The following is a 23,870-nucleotide window of genomic DNA, read 5'->3' as shown; positions in this document are numbered from 1 at the left end:
TCTCGAGGGCACTGTGTAGACCCTCCTCTTGCAGTGCCCTGACCTGTGTGGTGGGAGGATCCATGGGGCTGAGGAGACACCCCCACTTGCTGCTTGGACCCCCTTTTCTAGGCCTTGAGCTATGCACCTGAGACCTCAAACGTCCCTGCCCACAGGGCCCTGGGCTGGCTTCCAGGGCAGGCGCAGGCCTCTTCCCTGGGCCTATGGGCAGGGTTGTGGACAGGACTTGGCCGTGTGGGCTGGGTAGCCCTCATAGTCCCCTCTTAATTTGGGACAGAGCTAGAAAAGGGAAAGGAGCTGGGAGATGTGCTGGACCCACGCATGTTAGGGTGGGCCTGCATGCAGTGCCACTTGGGACCCCCAGCGCTACCAAGAGGAACTTGCAGAGGACTGGAGCTCCCACATGTGGTGGTGGGATGCCCTGGGCTCCTCAGGGGGACTCTCGGCTTCTGCCATGGTTCACCCGGGCCAGCTCCCTGAAGTCTGCTCACCTGCAGCACCCAGGTGACTCTCTGCGAGTGAGCAGCAGAGTGAAGTCTGACCGGGGCCTGGGACCGAATTTCCTGGGGAAATGTGGGCTGAGTTACACATATACCTGTGCAGGCCTGGAGGTGGGGTCCTGACCCCTCCCCACCTATCTGACACCTGAGTGGCGGGAACTGGCGCTCCTGCAGTGGCCCTGGATGAAGGGGATGGGATGGTATATGGGACAGGGCTGCCCATGGGAGGATGACAAAATGGTGTTGCTCTCCTGTCTTTCCATCTTTGTCCTCTCCTTCTTCCCATGCCTCCAGGCAGGCTCCGCCCTCTGAGGCTGGGGACTTGGGTGGCCTGGGCAGGGCGGGGCAGAGGTGTGTGGAAGAGAAAGGAAGACCTTCCTGAGCTGCTTTCCTGGGAGCAAACAGGGTGGGGCACTCCTAGCGGGCCAGACCTCAGCCATACACAGAGACCCTGGCTCCTGCTGGCAGGTGACAAGCAGTGCTCAGCAGCCTCGGAGAGAGGTACCTCCACGCCTTGCTCAGCAACATTTTGGACAAAAATATTCATGGACCATGAGCGAGACTGACAGAGAGCACAGATGTTGGGGTCAGAAAGACCTGGGGCTGAATTCTGGCCCTGGTGTTTCCCGTGTGCAACCTCGAGCAAATGACTTTGCATCTCTGTCTTATTCAGCCTCAGTTTCTCCACCAGTGAAATACCTTTGCACTCTTCCTCATGTGAATTATGGCCATCAGCGATCTCAAATTATGTCCATTTTTAATAGATCTCTTTTCAGGCCATCAGTTTGTTTTTCTGTCCTTACTATGAGCTCAGATCCCAAGAACAGGTTGTTTTGTTTCTGGTTATGAAAGCAAAGACCAGCTTTGGCAACAAATAAGTAAACACGAGTATGTTTTGTCACTGAGCTTGGCTCTAGAAAATAACTTTATAATGTGTTAAATCTCATAATGATGACAATGACTGTTAGATAGATAAACCAGGATATTGAAGACAGCAATGTTAATGTAACGTCTTAATTTGTCAATCACAATTTTATAGCCACTCAACAGACACACATAACATCTATCCCAGACACCATCTATAGATTGAGCTTTGGGGCTATTTGCTATATGTTGATCAGACCACCAAAGTGATTTCCCAAGTCCAAATCTGGTCATGTTCTCCACTCAAACATCTCCAGTGACTGCCATGGCCCAAAGGACCAAACCCATGCTTGGCAGGCAAAACCATAGCTGGTGTGATCTGAACCTATTTTCAGCAACCTCATTGCCTACCTCCACAGCCCACTCCTTCCTTTCACCACATCTCTGCCGCAGGAGAGGGGGTTTCACCACTTGAACACATTCTGCCCACTCAGGCATCTGGGCCCCTGCCTGTGCCCTCCTTCCTCTACTTCTTTGGAGAGCTTCTACGCATTCTCCAAAACCTAGGACAGATGCATCTCTGTGAAGTGTTTCCCAGCTCCCCCATGTGGAGCTGTGTGTTCCCTCTTCTTGCTCATGGGTAGAACCCTTTACCTTCTCCTATTAATGCACTTACAGCATTCTGTTGAATAAAGGAGACAACAGACCCATTCCCATGTATTTCAATTTATTTTTCCATGAAAGGTGATCAGTAGCGTGATTTCTGGAGTCAGCCAGCCCTGGATTCAAATCCTAATACTATTGTTTCTGAATGATTTTAGCCAGATTACTTAATGTCTTGGTTTCCTCAACTGCTAAATGGGAGTAATATTAACTTTATAGAGCTGTGAGAAAGATGAAGTATGAAATTATGCCACATAGTATTGCAGGCACAAACAACTATGGTTATTGGACCAAGGGTTCAGGTTCTCTTTACAGATCTGTCTATGTCTAGCAACATATGGCTGTGAGACCAGCACCTTGGAACAGAGATTCTTTTGGTGCAGAACCAATCAGCCTGAGAGGTAGTCCTTTGACCTTGATCCAATTGGCACTTTGCTCAGCCTAATTTCATTTGAAGATCAGAAGGAAGACTCAAGTAAATCAAATGTCTAGAGAAGTGAGAAAACCCAATTGAATCAGGTAGCAGATTAGGGATTTTACCCTTAGTTACATTTCCCATAAGCAAGTGAATTGTTTCCTTGTCCTTGGTGATTATTAACAAATGTAACTGTTTAAATTTCCCAAATATGTTTGAACTTCACAAGTCATATGTTTCTAGGACAAGAGCCCAAATTAATTAAGCCAGTCTTTGGAAAAGCAGCTAATGGAGACATAATCCACAACTTTAATTAATATTGAGGCTTATAAATTAAATACACAGAAGGAAAATTAACACATTGTTTAATTTTGTCTTTCCTGTACCTTAACCGTCCAAACTTTACCCAGAACATACACACTTCTATGTGATACATAGTCTTCTAAACACACTATTACAAATGCATAGTTTTTTCGTCAACTGCTGATTTCATTTGTGCTTGGAAAGCATTCAGTTACTATGCTAAAGGAAAGTTAAGAGGCAGCCCACATACTTGCTAAGCTAAGCCGGCGTTCAAGGTGACCTGCCTGAGCATGTTGACATGGCCGCCCTTAACTTAAATAGCTTGGCCCCGCTGCACTGCTTAAGCTGCCAAGAAAATAAACCAGGATACTTGAGGGTTTTTCATGCTGGACTCTCATTTGCAAGTTTGATTTGGAATGTGCTCTTGACAAAGGTGGGTCCTCCCTGTGTTCCTATTGCTCTGGCTTGGCTCACTGCAAGAGGGCCACTAGCAGTTTCTGGAAGTCTCCAGAGGTGTCTGAGCGAACCATGTCAGAGAGAGACTTCTGATACTTCTCTTGGAACTTTGCTTTGATTCCCGGAAGGTCCACCTGTGGGAACGATAACAGCAATGGGGACAAGAACATTATAGTGGTCTCACCATAAACGGCAGGCCCAGTTCTAAGCACATTACACTGCAGTCCTTTGCTTGTTTATGCCAAAACAGTGAGGTAGAGCTATTAATAATATTATTTCTACTTTGTGGATGAGAAATGGATAGCTGAATTCAGCCTCCCAGAGGTTGCAGAGGTGTCTGCATATGAGTATGTTCCATCAAAACTTGATTTATGGAAACTAAAACTTGAATTTCCTATGGCTTTTATGCATAACAAAATATTTTTTCTTTTGAGTTTTTTACATTTAATATTTGAAACTGAATCATTCTTATGTAGCAGGACTGTATGAAAACAGGCAGTGGGTCTGATTTTCCCTGCAGGCCATAGTTTGCTGACCCCCTGGTTATAAGGTTAAGAAAATTATGAACACAGAGATTTGAAATTAAGCATTTTCCCCCCTCATATCCTGAACAGTGAGGATATTAGTGCCAGTCAACAAAATTCAAATCAATATCAATTTGCAGGACTTATTTTGAAGCTAATTCATTGAAAATTTGAAAAACAATAGCCCCACAAAAAACAAAGTCCTGAAAGTGGGGATAGGACTCAGGAGAAAAACAAATGGAAAGATTGCTCTGCCAAAAGATTCTTACAACCTAGTAAGGGAGAACTTGCATCAGAAAAGATATTATTCCAGATAGAACATTATGAGTCTCATAAAAGAAGCAAAGAGCTCTCTTTAACCAGGACTTTTTCTTTTCTTTCTTGGTTTAGACTGTACCTTGCGCCTCAGACCTACGAAGTGTGGCTCAGGTGTCTGGCTCTTTCTTCTCCTGCCCCAGTTAGAGGCTGGACTGACAGAGAGAGGGAGAAGGTGAGAACAGGAGATCATGAGTGCGGGGGATGGTCTGAAGTGGATGCTGAGCAGGGGAAAGAGACTACAGGTGGGGATGGAGTCTGCCCCTCTCTCCCCTGCCCCCTGCTTGGCTGCCTGCCCAGTGCTGGCGGAGGGGGTGCCCCAGGGCTCTGTCCTAGTACCATGTGGCTTTGGGGATTAGGAGACCCAGCCAAACTATTAATACTATATGTAACTGGGCCTGAAGGCTTCTGGGGAAACCCTCCATATGATGAGATGACCCAGGGTGTGTGGTCAGTTCCGAGGTGGGATGGAGCGTCTTGGAATGAAACACTCCATGGTCCATGTTGGAGTGAGCATGGAACCCAGACAAGCCCTCTCTCTGGGTGGATCCAATCTCCCTGGGGGTTTGCCTGCTGCCAACCTGCTCCCTTGGAGACCCTCAGGACCTCTCTGACTTTGGCTGGGGGTTGAGGAATTGCTCAGAGACAGAGACGCAGAGAAGGCAGACACCTGGAGAGATACAGGAGGGAGAGAGGAGAGGAACTGTGGGAGAGCAGCAGAGAGACCTGCAGAGGGGAAGAGGGAGGAGAGGGAGAAATGCACTTTAATACAGAATGCAAAAGATGAGTAGTGGAGGAGGAGGAGGAGAAATTCCAGGAATAGAAATAAAAACGAAAGAACTGTCTCGCTGCAAAGTTATATTTAAAAACAGTGTCAGATGTTAAGTGTTACTTCTCCAGAAGCCATGGATCAGAATTGGGGTTGGTAACTCTTCCCCTTCATTGAACATTTGTTTAAGGGCGATGTCTGTGGTTTTCAAGCGCTTAGTTTCACTTCATTCTCCAAGGCTTTTCCTACTGCAGAAGACATGCCGTGTCCCCTTTATTTTGTGTCCCCTTCTGTCTGTGGCCCTATATCCCAAAGCACTAGCTGGGAATCTTGAGTGCGGTGCTCAGCTTTTGGCCACTCACCCTTTCCCTTCCTCACATGCATGATCTTCAGAGGGGCCCAAAATTAGTTCTTAGGGGTTAAAAATGAACCTTAACCTTTTAATGTATAAATCACTGGTATTCCTATGGTACCTAAACACAGACATATAGTATTGTCTGTGGTGTTAACAGTTCTCGGAGGAGGGGGGTGGCAATTAGGGAAAATAAAGTGCCTGAAAAGGCGCCTTAGGGGACAATAATTTTTTTTTTAAAAAAAGGTTGAGAAACATTGTCTCATACTGATGTGTTTTTTGTGCAAAATTGTGCTCCTGTGGTGTATTCAACTATATAAAGGCCTGGCTCTGGAATTAGAAAATCATTTGCTTATTGTCTCTGCAGCTGGGTGACCTCCTTCAGGTGTCTGTTTTGGTTTCCTTAAAATGGAGCCAGCCGTGCATAGCTGCTGTCCCTCACAATGGCTCTGCAGGGTCCCCTCTGCACCCGCCAGGAGCTCTCCGGAGCCACAGAGGACAGAAATAGAAGCAACGATCATTATTGTATTTTTATAAAAAGAAACAGATTGAACCAGAGCACAATGTCTTCTACAAATTCTGGGAAGGCAAGGGTCGTCTCTGTTTTACTTTTTTTCTGTAAATAGGCCCTTAATAGAAACTATTTGTCGATAACATCAGTGGTGGGAAAAAGAGAAGCTGAAGCAGACTCTTTGGAGTCCAGTGCGTCTTACCTCAGCCCTGGTCACAATGATGCGAATCAACGTCTCCTCATCCGTCCCCGCACCCTTCATGGATTCGTACAGACGTTCGGCAAAATAGCCCTCGTGGTCCTGGGCACATCTCACTGGGTGGGGCAGGGGAAAAGAGAATGGGAGGCTTTCACGGTTTGTTGAGTGACATGGAGACTCTCTGAGTGTCACCTGGCTGCCCTGGGAACCCACTGCATGATGGGGCAGAGGTCCGAGAGGAGCTGACTGCACACTGTTGTGGAATAAGATTTGGAGGATTCCTTGGTCAGGGCCACCTAGGATCTTTAACCAGACCCAGTTGTCACAGCCACTGCGGATGAATAGGAACTCCCCTGTTTCCCGAAGAGCCTCTGGAGGAGGGGAGCGGTGGGGGCCTCAGACTCTCCCTGCAAAGTGCATGACTCTCACCGGCAGAAATAACTTTCCATATCTAAGTGGAATCTCTGGTGCTGGAGCGGGGTTCTGAGGGGAAAGAGATCGGCCAGCAACCTCCAGTAATAAAACCTCATCATCTCGGAAATTTATTCGGTTGGACCGGGGCCTGCTTTCCTGTGCTAAACAACCTTCCTACCCTTTGTCCTCACTGGGTTTGTTTTGTGAGCCTCATCTCTGAATCTTTTCCAGGTTCCCCACGATCTTCTTAGTTTGCGATCTGGGATGCGGGCTGGATGAAGCGTTTGATCCTTTCTGAAGATCGCCTTCCTGTGATGCTGCTACGCACTCTTTTCTGGCCCTCCCTTGCCCGGCAGCTTTGATCTACCCACAGTTTAGTGAAGCCTGGTTTCCACTCATCCACCAGGAGGCAGGGCGCATGTCCACTCCTGGGAATAGATTATCATTCCTCTCCCTCCTCCCAGGCTCCTATGGATCCATCTAGACTAACACGTCACTCTTTAGGTTGTTCGCATTTCCTGAGAACACTTAGAATTGTTTGATGTTAGTGATTAATAGGTAATAAATTCAGCATAAATGTGGAATGTGCAAGCTTAACACATCCTATAATGGGGCTCTCGTTTCCTAGGTGATTGCCCGTGTGATCGATGTTTATGAGCAAGGGGGAGGAACAGGATTAGGGGAGCAGAGGGGGTGGTGGTCAGTCTCCTTTTATAGGCCACACAGCAACCACCAGAATTTCAGTGGAAAAGAAACGCCCATACTGAAATGTCTGGTCCCTTCCTCCTAGGAACAATCCAAGGACTGCTGGACTGGTGGTGGTGGAAACCTGTGTGCTACCTTGGGAAGTAGCATATTTGAGACTTTCTGTGGTCTGTAGACAATCTGAGCTAATAACCTCCACAAAGGCTTCCTGAAAATGCTCCTGGGCAGCACTACTTGATGCTGAAATCACAACCTGCCTAAAGCCAGTGTGGGTTCCGTACCTACATAGGGGTCTCCTCTCTTGATGTTTCTTCTTCCTGATATTTTGGAAAGAAAACTCTCCACATTTCTACTGTATATCGTCTATGCCTGGGTAACAACCTCTGTTGTTAGCAGCCACAGGAATCCCTCAAAAGCTTGAGTGGGGGTGGCTACGGAAGATGTGGGATCAACTGTCCGTGGCCAGGGGAAGCAAGGGCAGCCAGCTGTGTGCTCTGTGTCTTGCCCCTCCTTGCGTTCAGAGCAGGCCTCCTTGAACTTCAGTGGGCACAACACAATCACCTGCGCAGCTTGTAAACGTGCGGGCTCCTGGGCTCCATTCCTGGAGGGTCTCAATGGGTACCCTGGAGTGGGGCCCAGGAGGTTGTATTGCAACAGGTGATTCAGATGCTGGAGGCCCACGGACCTCACTCTGAGAACCGATGCTCCAGAGGCTGCAAGGGGCAGGGGTCATGTGGCCTCAGCCCTGCCTCCTAGGTGCTGTTATGAGTTAGGTGGAAGTATGGTAGGAAATGCTTAAAAAATACAGTTATCATAAAGTCATGTTTTCTTTGTGTGGTTTATTCTCAAGTTCTTTTTTTTTTTTTTTTTTTTTTTTAGGCAGGGTGTTGCTCTGCCTCTGAGGCTAGAATGCAATGGCACAATCATAGGTCACCATAGCCTTGAACTCCTGGGCTCAAGGAAGGCTCCTGCCTCCACCTCCCAAATAGGTGAGGCGAGAGGCATGTAGCATCGAGTCCGGCTAATTTTTAAATTTTTTGTAGAGATGGGATCTCACTATATTGTCCAGGCTAGTCTCAAATTCCTGGCCTCAAGTGATCCTCCTGCCTTGGCTTCCCAAAGTGCTGGGATTATAGGTTGGAGCAACTGCACCCAGCCATCACAGTCCTTTGTAATGACTTTTACTTTTGGAGCACAAACAACTCCTGCAGTTCATGGTCCCAATCCCAGGGGCTTGTCTTTTCCTTTTTATGTATCCTCCTTGCTTTGCGTCTGTTTCTTATCTTTATCTTTAGCCTGATCTGTTGATTAGTGTGTATCCACCTTGGACTTTAAGCTCCTTAAGAGCAACAACTGGGCCTTATTAACCTCTGATCCTCACACCTAGCACAACCCCTGGCCCAGGCAGGTGCTGAAAAATGTTAAATCATTGAATGGCTGTATTACCATCTTCTGACCACACTCTGGTGTTTTCCTGATTCTCTGCACTGCAAATGCGGTACAGCAAGGGTCTGCGGCCTCAGAACCAGGCGTGTGTAGACCCCTCCATGCACTTAAGAGAGTCTTCCTTGAAGAGGTAAGGACAGTCATCCACACGAGGACTCGTGTGTATGTATCCAGAGTGTCCCACGAGTGACAGTAGGGACATTTAGGCCCCATACATCACAGTAGAGGTCCAGCTAATTTGAATGCAAAATGAGGATGGATAAAAAAATCAATTCCTGACATTGTTAAAAAAAAATATTCCAAAAACCAAACAAAGGAGTTTGGCAACTGGAGCACATTTTTAACTTCCAGCACTGCTTGTTTGGTTCTTCCTCTTCGGAGGGCATGTCTCTCCATTTCTTGTGCCATCTGGGATGGTGCCCTGGACTCCTTACCCAGGGTGTGGACAATGGACAAAGCCTTCATTCCAGGGCTTGCAGAGAGGGAAGAGGAGCCTGCCAGACACAACCCCGTGCCCATCTCTCTGCTATTTCCTGCCTTCAGGCAGCACCTGGAGAGGACGTCCTGGGGTTTGCCAGGCACTGCCAAGATCTCGTCTCCTTCTGCTCTTTCTAAACAGATCTCATTTGTTGCAAATATTGAAGGGAATCAAATGGAAAAGGAAACCAATGAGCCATCAGGCTACCTAAAATGAGATAATGGTCCCAGGCTGTTGACGGCTGCTCTCAGGGACCCATGATCTTAGTGGCACTGTAATGGACACTGTGGTGTGCCACCAGATGCCCTCTTCAGGATGGAGGCACTCATTCAAGGGTTGCCCGCCACTGCCCACGGCTGATTCCCTCCCTAGGAATCTCCCTCCAAGGGAGAGAGCTGGCTTACCCAAAGTTGCAATGACTGGTTAATGTGGGGTGCAACAACTTAGCCCCCTCACTCCACTTTGGACATCCTGCTTCAGAGCCACCCTGTGGGATGGGTGACCTCCCGTTGCAACCACATCACATTCACTCTATCCCTTGCCCAGTGCTGCTTAGTGGTGCTGTTCCCAAACCGTTCCCCAAAAGCTTCCTTTATGCAAACCTCTGTCTGAGTCTAGTTCCAGGGAGCCCAACCTAAGACAGAGACTCTCCTAACTTTACTTTACCGAGAGTTAAATAGGCCTTCTGTAAATCTCCCGATGTTTCTTCTTCAATGACTTCTTCCATGTCTTTGCCGATGAGCTGGAGAGAAAATCAAAGGCCAGCTGTTATTCCAGGTTTGCTTTTGGCCTTGGCACTCTTGGGGTTGTTTGCTTACAAAAAGCACTGAATGTTTCCAGATTTAGTCCAGTGGCTTCAAGGAACTCCTATTCTGGCTCTTGCCTTGCAGGACCGGGGTGGTTGCCACCTGTCCAAGAGGGGCTCCCTCATTGCTGAGTTAGTCCAGATTTGACTGCTAATGGATTTGACCCCCAGCAATGCCACTCCGTCGGCCTCAGTTTCCTCAACTGTAAAATTAGGGAGTGGGAGAACAATTAATATATACAGTCACAACAATTCTTTATATTTCTATAGCACTTTAGTTTCCAGTGTGTTCATTCTCTCCAGTGTTGAGGTTGCAGGAGGCTGCAGCTATAATAGTCTGATCTGCACCTCCCTGAGCTCCCTTGCCTTGGGTTTGGGAACTCAGTCACTTACAGTTTGGGTGAAATACGTAGGGGCTGTGAACTTCATGGTGAGGACTTGATATAAAGTTCCCCAAAGGGTGGATCTGCAAGAGTGGGAAGCTGGGGGTGGGGGTGACACATCCAAATGCCACTTTCTTCCCCTAGGGTGATTCCGAATGATCGTATATATTCACCACCGGCTCACGTATCGCTCTGCACAGCATTACACACTAGGTTTCCTTCCAAATATTTACAAAAGCTGAAGTTCAGAGTAAATCGTGACTATCCTTAACACAAATACTGCCTGGGCCAGGCTCAGGGCAGGCAAATAAAGAGAAAGTAGAGTGATTTGCACAGTTTGAGGAAATGCAGTTAAGCATTAGAAATACTGAAACTTCTCTCTTAGAAATTGTCTTTTGAGGATATGACACAACTGATTCTATAAATAATTGGGGACTTTGAATTCATACCAGTGGAGTTTATGTATTACAGCTTATTTTGAAAACACAGGTAAACAAAATATGCTGTGCGATGCAAGCACAATATCTGGGGGAGGAGGGCCCAGACTTAACGAAGCCCTGGTGCTTGGTCTCCTAGGCATTGTTTGCGTCCCTAAAGGCTGTGGTGTGTGGCAGTGGGAACTAGATTAGAAGGAAGTGGGGCAGGGTTCAGTCCTGCCCCTTCCTTAGTGGCCCCCAGCCTTTCTTGGGTTGGATGTGGGAGTTGGTATTTTGGAAGCGACTGGAGCTACTTTCCCAGAAATGGAGTTCTTGTTCTGTAGACTGTGATTGCACTTTAAGAGGACATTTTGTTCACACAGGTCTTGTTTACTGAAAAAAAATATCCTTACATTAAACCATTTTCTGTTTCTACTGTTGACGCCATGCTAGGACAGGGTTTTTCAATTTTCTGTAGCATTTCAGCCTAGAAAAATAGATAAAAGCAGAAAAGCAGAGCCATGCCGGGGGTGGGTGGTGGGCTCCTTACCCCTGCCCAGGCATGAGTGCTATGCTCCTGCCCTCTCATGTCTTCTCCTTGCACAACTGCAGGGGGCGCTTTTCACACGATACAATGAGGTAGTCTTGGCCCCTCTTCTCATTCCACCCCGCCCCACTCCTGGTAGCTACTGAGGTGGCTCCATGGCTCATGGAACACACAATCTGAAAGCAATCTACTGGCCCAAGCTAGTTAGTCTGTCCTTTGCACACTTTTCCCTTTGGTTACTGGAACACTTCATTCTTAGGGGTTTTTGGACAGAACCAGGCTTTCTGATCTCAGCACAAAAGCACATTAGGAGGGTAGATTCCAAACAAGAATCTAAGACTCAAGGTAAACAGCTAGCAATGCCTGTAGGGAGGTTATTAGAAGAATAGGGGAGACATTCCTGTCTTTCAAAATCCATTCCCCAAATGGACAGCATGCCACAGCAGAGCCCTTGTGCTCTTGCTTTGACAGCAAGCAGCTAAAGGGCCAAAGCCTCTGGCGTGGGCTGAGGAGCGTGCACAGGGTTGGGGACAAGTGACGAGGATGTGACAGGGAGACAGCAAGGCCGGCTCTGGGCATGTGTACCTGCTGCTGGTGCTGAGCCTTGTTTGGGGAACTTACTTTGGCTTTGTAACTACATAAGTCTTTCACATTTGGTAAAATTGGGGACTGTAATAGCCCCGCATGATGCAGCCATTTGGGAAGCTCTGTCGCTTGGCCTGGGGTTGCTGAGAGTGTCCGAAGGGTTAGAGGGCAAATAAATGGCAAAAACCTGAGGTTTTGTGCCAAAAATTAAAATTCCACTCTAAGCCAGGACAACCTGTGCCGCATCTCCAGTGATCTTTCGCTAGCATCTCTGTGCTTTTGATCAGAGACATCAGAAAACCTTGGTCCTGCAAGCAGGGTGAAGTAAAAAATATCAACAATAAAGATCAATGAACGATGCTTGAGCAAGGCTTTTGGAACAGACGACTAGATAGCATTACAGCATTTCGAAGCTGGTTTCATGTAAAGAATCATCAAATCCATAGATTATCTTACTGTGCACTTGAGCTTTAACTCTGATTTTTGGCAGTGCTGGTTCACATAAAGAGACTCCTGACAATTGCTAATGTTTATTGAGCGCCTAATGAATGCCAGGTACTAAGTGCTTATTTCTGTTAATTCATTTAATCCTTACTAATCCTGTGAGGTAGGTACTATTATCCCCATTTTACAGCTGGGAAAACTGAGGCACAGAAACTCTAATAACTTGCCAAGGTCATACAGCTAGTAGCCGTCATACAGCTAGAGCCGACTTCTCAAACTATAACATGCATCAGAATCACCTGGAAGGCCTCTTAAAATACAGATGGCAAGACCCCAAGGCCAGGGAATCTGATTCAGTAGGCCTGGGTAGGGACTGAGAACCCTCATTTTTAACAGGTTCTCAAATGATACTGATGCTGATGTTTTGGGATCAACTTTGAGATAGTGGCCTAGAGAGTGTCTTTGCAGGTAGTCGGTAGTTGATCACACACATGCACACACATACCCGAGTGTACACGGAAACTCCATCTGAGGCCCCTGTCACATGGGAGAGGATCTGGGTCATGGAGAAGTCCCCTAGCTCAGAGGCTGCTCAGCAGGCACAGAGACCAGGGGAGAGCAGGGTTGGCTGCCTTTGATGCTGACTTTGGGCATGATATGAAAGCAGTGGGCCCTAAAGGCTTATATACAGTAATGATAAAATCCCAAAGCTTGATTGTCTTTTCATCTGCTGGCAACACATAGGAAATGCTATTTCGAGTGAGGACCCGCCAGCTCCAGCCGAGGTAGGAGCTCAGGCTGGGGAATCTTGGAGTTCTCGTCCACTTTCTGCTACTGACTTGCTGTGTGGTCCTGATGAGTTACAGATGGTCCCTTTCTCAACAGCCTTTCCTTGTCCAGCAGTCGTGGGGCAGGAGAGCCGTTCAGCCTGCGTTATGAACGTTGTGAACGGCTATTGTGAAATTGAAATGAGATACAAGGCATAGAAATGCCTTGAATGAGTGTCACTCTACACATATAGACTAGGAGGCCCCCCAAAATCTGATGCTCCACTGAAGGCCTTTCGCAATGAAAGATTGCTTTTCAGGGAAGGACTTACTGCTAAGTGCCTTGAAATAGCTAACACACCTTGTTGGCTTAAAATTATCATGGGATTAGAAAATAAATTATGCCCATCTTTTCAGGAGCGTATCTTATAGGTGTATCACATCTGTCTTGAGAGTGGTAGGCGCTGTTAGCCCAACTGTAAACTGGAACGATAATGATTGCGAATGTTGGTATGCTTACCACATGCCGGCTACTGTTCTGAGCCTTTATCTTATTTAACTCTTAAAATAACTCTGTGAGGGTGTGAGGATGATGTTCATGGTCCCTGGTTTTACGAAAGAAGTTGACGAGGTTTGGTCCCTTGCCAGTGGTAGAACTAGGATTTGCACCTGGACCCTCTGACGCTAGAGCTTTGGCCCTGAACGTGGCACTTGTTCGCTTCCCCAGCCTCTGCAGTAAGGCAGATCTCCGAGTCTCCATGCTGCATTTCGGTCTGGGCGACTCTGTTGTCGGGACTGTCCTGTGCACGGTGAGATGTCTCGTGACATGCCGGCCCCTGCCCACTGGATGCCAGCAGCACTGCTTCCCCCATTACCCCCAGGTGTGACAACCCCAAATGTTTCCAGACATTATCAAATATCCCTTGCGGGGCACAAAATCACCCCCAACTGTGGACTACTGTTGTAAAGGGTCCCCCGGGTCCATACCCCAGACCTCGGCTTCTTTTGGAAATAGCTCAAGACGTGTCAAAGTGAACTCTCTCGCCCCAGCACTTCCCTACTCACAATCTGGTAGGCTTGAAAGGTGGCCCGCAGCTGCTTGTGGCTCCTCTTGGCCAGGACTTCATTGAAGGCAAGCTCGTCAGTGCCCCAGCGGCCTTCCCCTGCCTTGAGGGTCAAATGCAAACATTTTGAAACAGACTTTGCAAAAAGACGGAATATATAGTGCTGTGACCAGGTCTCGCTTGCAGGAAATTATAAAATATGCATTGGATCGAAGTCAGATGGGTTTCCTAAGCTCTTTAAGCTTCTAACTCACAAATACATTTCACATATTCATTTATATTATTTATACCCTTCTTTGTTCCAAAATGGATCTGATGTGGTTAACCCGAGAGTATAAGATTAGGAACCATTGATTTGGGCTTATGAAGACGGTTTATATGATCTATAACTGTGGTCCCCAGCCCCTGGGCTGTGGACTGGTACTGGTCCATGGCCTGTTAGGAACTGGGCTGCACAGCAGGAGGTGAGTGGCGAGCAAGCAAAGCTTCATCTGTATATGCAGCCGCTCCCCATCGCTCGCATCACCGCATAAGCTCTGCCTCATGTGAGATCAGCCCTGGCATTAGATTCTCACAGGAGCACGGACCCCACTGTAAACTGCGCATGTGAGGATCTAGGTTGTGCCCTCCTATGAGAATCTACTGCCTGATGATCTGAGGTGGAGCTGAGGCTGTGATGCTAGCGCTGGGGAGCAGCTGCAAATGCAGATTATCATTAGCAGAGAGGTTTGACTGCACAATAAAAGTATTGTGCTTGAGTCATCCCAAAACCATCCCTGCCCCCCATCCGTGGAAATATTGTCTTCCGTGAAACCAGTCCCCAAAAGGTTGGGGACCGCTGATCTATAAAGATCTAAGCATATCTTTATTTCTCAAGGGTTATACTTATTTCCTAAGAAATTCTTATTTGCATGAAATAAACAGTTGCTGGAAATAACTCTAATAATTTTTTTTAAGAAAGAATGTGCGGAGACTGGCATATCTGCACACTTACATCATACAGATCTTTGGCATCCTGACCAGCTAGATCTTTGTCCACATCATCTCCTTCATCACGATCAGCCTAGAAACATTGACACGCTGTTATTAACTTGAGTTCCTGCTGGACCACAGAAAGCGAAAAGAGAAAGTCCTGGAGAACCGGGTGACTGCGGAGGGGTGGCCACGCAGCAAGGTCTGCTCTTTGCTGCCATCTTTTGGGCACAACTGGTAAACAGAGCAGCTTCTGTGGCAACACTTTCTTCTTTTCTTGTAGAAACCTGTCACTCACAACCTTGGAGCAGGCTGACAGCAACCTGTGATGTCCCTTAGAGTGAGTTCATTGGAAAGAACGTGGTCTTTGTTTCAAAATATCAAATTTCACCACTCGGGGTCCCAGTACTAAAGAACCCAAGGGTTGGTCATGGGTCTCCAGCTTCGTGGTAGACAGAATTCTAGGACAGCCCAGTGGCCCACGTCCTTGTATAATCCCCCTCCCCCGAGTGCGGGCGACACCTATGACTGTGATGAGATGTAACACCTGTGATGACATCATGTTCTCTGGCAGAGGGGGTTTTTTCACATGCAATTCAGGTCCCTAATCAGTTGAGTTCAGCAAAAGGGAGACAATCTTGGGTGGGCCTGACCTAATTGGGTGAGCTCTTAAAAGTTCAGAGATGGAAGAAGTCAGAGAACTGAGCTCCTGAGAAACCAAACAGCCGTGCTGTGGACTGCCCATGGCGGCCATGTCGCAGGGAGCAGCAGATGGCCTCTGAACGCTGAGAGTGGTCTGTGGTTGGCAGCAAGAAGGCAGGGGCATCAGGCATATAGCCACAAGCAAATGAGTCTGCCAATAACCAGTGAGTTTGGAAGAAGACCCTGAGCCTCAGATGAGATGGCAGCACCCGGGCCAACACCTTGATTTCAGCCTGTTGATTCCCTGACCTGAGGACCTGGCTAACCCATACCTGAACTCCTGATCCAGGGAAACTGTGAGATAATAAATCTCACAGGTTGGAGCTGCTAAGTTTGTGGCAATTTGTTACGCAGCAAGAGCAAACCTATTCTCTCCCATTCTCTGCTGTCAGTCTATCCACTTGGGAGAAACAAAACAGAGGAAATGCACAAAGCTCATAAGGGTGGGTGTGTCAATAAGAACACAGAGGCTGTCTGTCTGGGGCTCTGGGGGGGCGGGTATGTCCTAGCAGGGCCAATTCTGAAAGCCCTGATTTCCTGGCCAGCTTCCTTGCAGTGGTTCTTGCAGGCCTAGACCTGGGTGAATCCTGGAAGTGAGTGCAGAGTCGTGTTGTGGGAAGGGCTCTGCTTGGGGTCAGATGGTCTAGCTCTTGCTCCTGGGCTGTGTCTTACCGATTGTGTGAATGTGGGCAGGTCACCCACCTTCTTGAGGCCTAAGTTTCCTCATTGGCAAAATAAGGAGGTGATGCCCAATGAACTAATTCGTTAACGAAAAAGGATTGTAAACTGCAAATGACCAGGTAGATTGTTATTATGGGAGAAATCCCAATGGAATAATTCATGATAGCTGGGCTGATGGAGCTAGGCTGACAGGACATTTTGGATAAAAGGAGGAAATGTTTATTTATATTGCCTTTTGTTTATGGTCCTACTTTGCTGAGGATTATTTCCTAAGATCATAAAGTGGGTGAGACCTCTTTACTCTTACCTGTAGCAGGGACACCAGAATTTTTTCAAGGTTTCCACTTGTATCATCTTTAATGTCTGATTCGAGGCTCCTGTCAAATACTTTTGAGGAAGAAAAAAGGAGGGAAGAAAGCAGATTCTTTAGATTCCCAGAGATGTTTTGAAAGATACATACTTTATCCAAAGCCAGAACAAAAGGTCACTTACGTCTTTGGTAGGCCTCTTTAATGGCGATGATTTCCTATGGAAGATAATAATAATAAAAAAAAAAATCAATGCTCCAAAGTGGAGTTAATCAATGAACAACACAGAGACATGCAGAGAGAGGAGGCACAGGACACTTTTGTGACTTTCACTTAAGACAATCGTCCCTGTGGGTCAGGGCACAGGCCTGGGCGTGTGGAGGGGCCCTCTCTGTGCAAACATTTCACACACAGGTAATGAATGCACACATTCTCCTTAGGTAAAACCGGAATTATTATAGCTGAGTTAACACTTTCTCTTGCCACCTCCTTGCTCAGGTAGCCAGTGTGAGAAGTTCAGTGTGTATCTTCCCAAGTACTTTTCTTTGCATTTATGTACATACATATGCTCTAGGGAAAATATATATTATAGAATTGGTTTGTGTATGTGTCATGTGTTTAGGAAGTGGAACACTGTATCTATCATTGTTTGACTTATTTTTCATTCAATAATGATGTCTTGGAGATACAGCTACAGTTGTACATTGATAATCACCTACCATTTTTAAAGGGATACAAAATGTTCAACCCTATAATAAGCCACAGTTTATTTAGCCAGTCTCCAATTGATGGATGCTTAGGTTGTTTTCAGTTTCTCTCCTTCAAACAAAGCTTCATTCAGTAAAATAACTTGCTGTGTGCAGGAGTGCAAGTTTCTCTCTAGGGTGCGTACCGAGAGGAATTGCTTTATATCTCAACGTCTTGTGCCAAATGGACCATCTCAGGAGCTGCCTCAGTTTACACTTGAACCAGCAGCGTATAAGAGCAGGATTTTCCCTGGATTGCTCATGCCTGTAATCCCAACACTTTGGGAGGCCGAGGGTGGGGAGATCACTTGAGCCCTGTTGTTTGAGACCAGCCTGGGCAACAGAGCAAGACTCTGACTCTACAAAATTTCAAAAGACAATTAGCTGGGCATGGTGGTGCACACTTTATAGTCCCAGCTGCTCAGGAGGCTGAGGGGCAGGAATTCAAGGTTACAGTGAGCTATGATCTGCACTCCTGCCTGAGCCACAGGGCGAGATCCTATCTCTAAAAGCAGGCTTTTCCCCACAGCATTGCCTACACAAGCTGATTAAAATGCAAGTCAGTGGGTGGAGATGGGACAAGGTAGCAGGGAACAGAGGTGAGGAGTCTTGCAGCTGTGCTCTGACTGCAGGTGGGAGGGGAAGGCCAGGTGGCAGCGGGAATGCAGACACCTGTGTTTGTGCAACTCCCTCCCCTTCCTCCTCCCACCCACCACCAGGATCTGCCTGAACCTGGCACCTGCTCTCTGCTGCTTTTCCTTGTCTTTACCATCAGATCTATTTGATTGAAGAAAGCTGTTGCTTGTTGGTTGACGCTAGGACCTTAAAGAAACTAGGCTGGGGGGGGGGGAAGCTATGGTCAGGTAAGTTTACAAAAAGAATATTAAAAATAACCTTTTCACAAAGGCAGTACTGACCGCCCCTGGCATTGGCTGCCTCTCTGCCCGGTGGGTGGGAGGGTTGACACCGAGTGGGGAAAGTGTGTGACTCTCAGCCTAACCCTCCTCTTTGGCATAATCCTAACCTAAGACTCCATGAAAGGGAGGGCTTTCATTATCTTGTAGGAAGAAAAGAAGACCAGGGATGCTTGGGAAAAGGCTTGCAGCTGTGGCTTGGATCCCAGAAGCACTTCGGGAAAAATGGCCAAGGAGAGTGAGCAAGGTGGCCAGCACGCGGGGCTTCCTGTGCCGTTTTGGTGTCTGCTCCAACCACTGTTCCTATTTTCTACTGGGAGGGCTCAAGAATGTCAGATTTTTCTGGTGGTTTCCTCACTGGGCTTCCCCATTCTACTGTGATGGGTCGTCGTGGAAGAGGGAGGAGGTCTCCTCTGAATGATTTGTGGACCCTCTTTACTCTTGATGAATTCCTTGGCCCTCCTGGCTCCTGGATCCAAAGACAAATGGGCTTCCACTGGGGCCTTAAAAAATGCTCTTTTCAGCTCCCGCAATGGTGGCACATGCCCAAGGGACAAGAGGAGATGTCTGCTGATAGAAGGACACAGAATCCTCCAGGGCAGTGATGGCAGCCACTGGGGGTGTTCGCTGAGGTCATCCAGCACCACCTCCCTCCCTCCTTGTGGTCTTTTTTGTACTCTGTGCTGAATGACAGTCACAACCAAGGCAGCAACGCAAACATGCTTGGACTACTTATTGCATTATTCATGCCGGAAGAACCACAAAGTCAGGTGGGGAGGGGTACAGTAGAATTGTGCCTCCTGCACATAAAACTGTACATCGGTTTACAAGCTCTTCTGGAAGGATCCATTTGGTCTAGCCAGGGGCAGCAACACCAATACTGACCTCCAGGAGACTGGAAGAGACGTCCCTCCCACAAGGGCCAATCAGACACATTTCTGTCCAGACACTTGCTCACCCCATGGATAGAATGGTGGGGAGCAGTTTCCATTCTAGGGACTGCAACCATCTCTGATGGGTGTGTGGACACTCCCCTGGGGGCTTGGCTGGGACTGACCTTATTGGTTCTTGTGCACAGGACCTCGATGAGCATGGACTCATCCGTGCCCAGACCCTTCATAGCTTTCTGCAGCTGCCGGGCAGTGTACTCGCTGGGGCAGTCCAGAAGGGCCAAGGCTGTCTTCTCGAAGTTTCCACTCAGCTCACTCTTGAGCACCTCCTCCAGGTCCTGTAGGAAGACAGTGAGGGATGTGACTGGGAATGGCCCAGGACAGGAGAGGGACAGGCGTCTGCTCGCACTATTGCAAGGGCTCAGGGGCAGGAGGATAGCTGCCATGAACACATGGGGAGTGAGACAGGCACCTGCTCTAGGTTGCCCACCCCTCTCCCCGCAAGCCTGGCAGAGAGGCAGAGAGGAGCTCCCCTGCTTAGGCATGGAGACCTCAAAGATGAATCACAATAACAACAGCATTTGCAGAACATTTTAGGGTTCTGAGAACTTTCTTAGCCAATCTTCAACACAGCCCTGCAAAGCTGGCAGGAGAGGTCTGGGCATTATTTCCATTTACTGAACCTCAGAAGAGGAAGGATTCCGCTCCAAACATTTAGCTACAAAGGACTGAAATGCAGGTCTTTTATCTCTAAGGGGACCAGATAATTTGTCAGCCAAATTGGGATGCTTTTGAGTGTGAAAGGGGGCACTGTTAATAAATACAGGAGGATAACAGGAATAAACCTGGGACAACTGACCACCTGTGCAGTCATTTTGGTTATCTTGTTAAATCCTGGAAGGGACACACGTGAGAAAGAACTCAGGTAGTGGAAAGGGAAGTGCATGAAATTCTCTCTGGCATTCTCTTATCACAGGTGAGCTGGCTGCCTTCCCCCACCTGTCTCCCTCCAATGAGATGGTTCAACAGGGAAAAGATCAATGGCATCAGTCTGAATACAGTTGTCAATGCCCCAACCTAAATGAAGACCTTCATGTAGAGGGGCACATTGGAGGCCCATTGACCAGCTGGCATTTCAAGGATCCAAACTACTGCATAGGGTGGGCCTGGCTCTTCGGCAATATGGCGTGGTGGCTAAGAACATAGCCATGGTAACTTTGTGATCTTGGAAACGTACTTCATTTCACCAACTGTGAGTTTCCTTCTCTAAAAACTAGGGAGAAAAATAAAACTTATCTCATAGGGTTGTTGGGAGAATTAAATGTGACAATCCATGTGAACACCGAGCATAGGGCCTGGCACATTTAAGTGTTCAATAAATGTGTGTTATGAGAATCCTATTCTGAAAGGAATTTTCCAAGAGGAGGCAAACCAACTACTTCTCAAATAAACCTCTGAGCTCTGGACTGGGAGAAAACCCAGAAGATTTTTGTCTGAGGCCCTGGGATCTGCAGTCCTAAAAGGGAGCTGTAATCTTACGCCCCCACCCCCGGCAGCTGTTCCAGCTAGAGCTACACCTGTGAGGGCAGGCCTGCGGGCAGTGCTGTGCGGTGTGGATCCAGCCAGGTGGGCATTATACAGAACTGCAGAGAGGAGAAATCCCAGCGGCCTGCTCTTAGAAGCCACAAGCATGAAAACTAATCCTCGTGTGTTTACATTCTGTTTGGACAGAGAAGAGAAGCAGGCTCAGCATATCTCTGCGCTATTCCTGGTTTTCCTACTAACTTGCTTTGTTATCATGGGATGGTTATTCTCTTTGGAGCTCAGCTGACATGGGGACTTAGATGTGATAATCCTTAACGTCTTCTAGCTTTGTGATGTTGGGATTCTAGATCATCTCTTTGGCAGTCTCAGCTCTCTGCTACACAGCTGAGAACCAGAAAGTAAGCAAATGATTGGGAGATGAAGACGTCACAAACTTTTGTGTTAGAACACGCCTACCTTGTTTTTAGCAGATCCCTTAGGCCCTGGCTTCAAACCCATTTACTCTTATTTTAGACTAAAGATGAAGAAGCCTTGTGTCTGACTTTCCATATTGGTAGGGTGGATATAGACATGACTTGGGAGGCTGCTAGAATGACGCATATTGACAGGGATGAAAATTCAACTTCATGTTATTCAATTAAATGCAGTCGAACTGAAAATTCAGTTATTTTCACCAAAAATGACATTGACTAGCCTGATAATGAGGAGAGAAGCAGAGAAACTATAAAAGCACAGCCATCTGCACCAATTAGCGCGTAAGTGACTAGCTCCACCCATGGCACGGGGTCCTCCAGGGATGGGCGCTGGCCTTGAAGACCAGAGTGAGTCCTGGTTATTTTTTTTTTTTAATTAAGTGTGTGATATGAGCTTTACTTTTCCTATCTGTAAAATGGAAATAATCATCCCCATCACAGCTTTTCTTTATTGGTATATGCTGGCATTATCCTGTTTGATTCTTCCAGCAACATGAGGAGGGACGTAAGTTGTCATCTTTATTCTGTGCATGAGGAGACCAAGGCCTAAGAAGATTGTTACCTGCCCAATGCCAAGTAAGTAGAAAAACCCATTTATATCTCTTTCTCTCTTTGTACATATAGTGATTGAAACAGTAAAGGTTTTATACATATGGATGAATACAGCAAAATAGTTGACATTCATTTTGCATGCTGATAATCCTAATGACATTAAGAAAAGGTTAAGTCATGTTGATTATATATGAATAAAGAAACTTAGAATCTGAGGGTATTTTGTCAAAAAAAAAAAAAAAAAAAAAGAAACAGGGCTGGGCTCAGTGGCTCACGCCTGTAATCCCAAAACTTTGGGAGGCTAAGGTGGGAGGATCGCTAGGGGCCAGGAATTCAAGACCAGTCTGGGCAAAATATTGAGACCCTGTCTGTCTCTACAAAAAACAAAAACAAAAACAAAAACAAAACAATAATAAAAAAATAAATTAGCCGGGCGTGGTGGCACGTAGTCCCAGCTACTGGTGAGGCTGAGGCAGGAGGATCCCTTGAGCCCAGGAGTTCCAGGTTACAGTGGGCTTTGATTGAGCCACTGCATTCCACCCTGGGCAACAGAGTGAGACCCTGTCTCAAAGAAGAAGAAAAAAATAAGGAGAAGGAGAAGAAGAAGAAGAAGAAGAAGGCCTAATGCACATTTGAAACACTCTATACATAATAGCATCATCAACAAAAATAATGAAAGAAAGAAAAAAATGTAAACAAAGAAAAAAGTGTGGATGTTTGATGAAATGGAAGATTTAATTTTTAGTTTCTGTAGCAATCACTTATGAAGAATACATCATTCCTGAAGATGGCTAAATAAATGAAAAATTCCTGTATAAAGACCCACCTGTGGAAACTGATTTTCAAATCACGGGCCTATCTATAATATGTGGAATTAGTCCAAAATGAGTGGAAAAATGACTAAGGGCTTAATAGAAAAATGAAGTCAATTCAAAAAATAATGAGTTAAGAACATTGCTTTTACAGGCTATTAAGTAGACAAAACAATTTTGGTTTTTCTGAAGTCGATTAAAGTTTTTAAATGGCTTTTTCAGTTTTCCTCCTGGCTGACTCAGTAGAGCTTTACAAGTGTCCCTGCTGCCTCAGGAACACAGAGGAAGCTGAGAAGATCAAAGTCATGGCTGTGCGCACACTTGCCAGGGACCCCTGGAGTCACCTTGCCATATGTCGCCTTGTACTTTTGCTTTATCTGCTGCCTTTCATCAGACGTCCTGCTGGATAAGATTTCAATGATCGTCGCTTCATCAGTTCCTAAAGGACAGGAGAAAGAAACAAAGCCACAGTGAAGAAGGAACAAGAAGGAGGTTTATTCGAGTCGGGTCTGAGGCAGGCAGGACTCACAGCTCAAAGGTGGGCAGAGGCTTCCGGGGAACCAAATGGTCCTTGAGCTTTAATGTCCTGCACTGAAAACTGTATTCTTTTCACTCACTCAGATAAATATGCATGTAGCCTCGTGCTGCATGGAGCATGCTGCTAGGCATGATGGTAGCAAGAGGGATGAGTAGGGTCTGTTCTTTAATTTTATTCCTAGAGGAATGAAAACATATGTCCACACAAACCTTGTACACGAATGTTCATAGCAGCATTATTCATCATAGTCCAAAGGTGGAAACAACCCCAATGCCAATGAACAGATGAATAGGTAAGGAAAATGTAGGGTATCCATACAATGGAATGTTATCATATTTGGCAAATTAAAGGGAATAAAATACTGATAAATGCTATGATATAGATGAATCATGGAGACATTAGGCTAAGTGAAAAGCCAATCATGGCAGACCACCTATTATATGATTCCATGCATATGAAAGTCCAGAATAGGGAAATCTGTACAGGCAGAGAGTAGACTAGTGGCTGGGGGTAGGTGGGTGCCTAATGGAATGACAGCTAAAGGGCAGGGTTTCTTTTTGAGGTGATAAAAATGTTCTAAAGTCGACTATGGTGATGGCTGCACCTGTCTGTGAATATACTAAAAAACGATTGAATTGCACACTTTAAATGGGTGAATTGTATGGTATATGGACTACATCTCAATAAACTTGTTTTAAAAAAATAAAAGAAAAAATATTGCCTGTTATTGGCATCTGGGTACTTATAACTGAGTGGATGAGATTACGAAAAACAAAGAAAATTATATATATATAAAATTATATGTTATATAT

At 46.5% G+C, this 23,870-nt stretch overlaps 1 protein-coding gene across 1 annotated transcript in view; it reads right to left on the bottom strand.

Annotated features, from left to right (window-relative positions):
• Window positions 1-2,742: 2,742 nt before the first annotated feature.
• ANXA13 (annexin A13) overlaps window positions 2,743-23,870 on the bottom strand; it is a 74,367-nt gene continuing 53,239 nt past the window's right edge. The window contains exons 5-13 of the mRNA XM_076005342.1: window positions 22,865-22,959; window positions 19,306-19,476; window positions 16,773-16,806; window positions 16,588-16,667; window positions 14,920-14,988; window positions 13,927-14,028; window positions 9,581-9,656; window positions 5,875-5,987; window positions 2,743-3,335 (exon numbers count right to left, since the gene is read on the bottom strand). Of these exons, the coding sequence (XP_075861457.1) occupies window positions 3,216-3,335; window positions 5,875-5,987; window positions 9,581-9,656; window positions 13,927-14,028; window positions 14,920-14,988; window positions 16,588-16,667; window positions 16,773-16,806; window positions 19,306-19,476; window positions 22,865-22,959 (860 nt within the window). The 3' untranslated portion in view covers window positions 2,743-3,215. The remainder of the gene's footprint in view (window positions 3,336-5,874; window positions 5,988-9,580; window positions 9,657-13,926; window positions 14,029-14,919; window positions 14,989-16,587; window positions 16,668-16,772; window positions 16,807-19,305; window positions 19,477-22,864; window positions 22,960-23,870) is intronic.

The sequence above is a fragment of the Microcebus murinus genome, chromosome 7 (genome assembly GCF_040939455.1).
Source record: "Microcebus murinus isolate Inina chromosome 7, M.murinus_Inina_mat1.0, whole genome shotgun sequence".
In the NCBI taxonomy this organism is placed as follows: Eukaryota; Metazoa; Chordata; class Mammalia; order Primates; family Cheirogaleidae; genus Microcebus; species Microcebus murinus.
The sequence above is the reverse complement of the archived record's forward strand: the minus strand, read 5'-3'. Positions and strand labels throughout refer to the sequence as shown.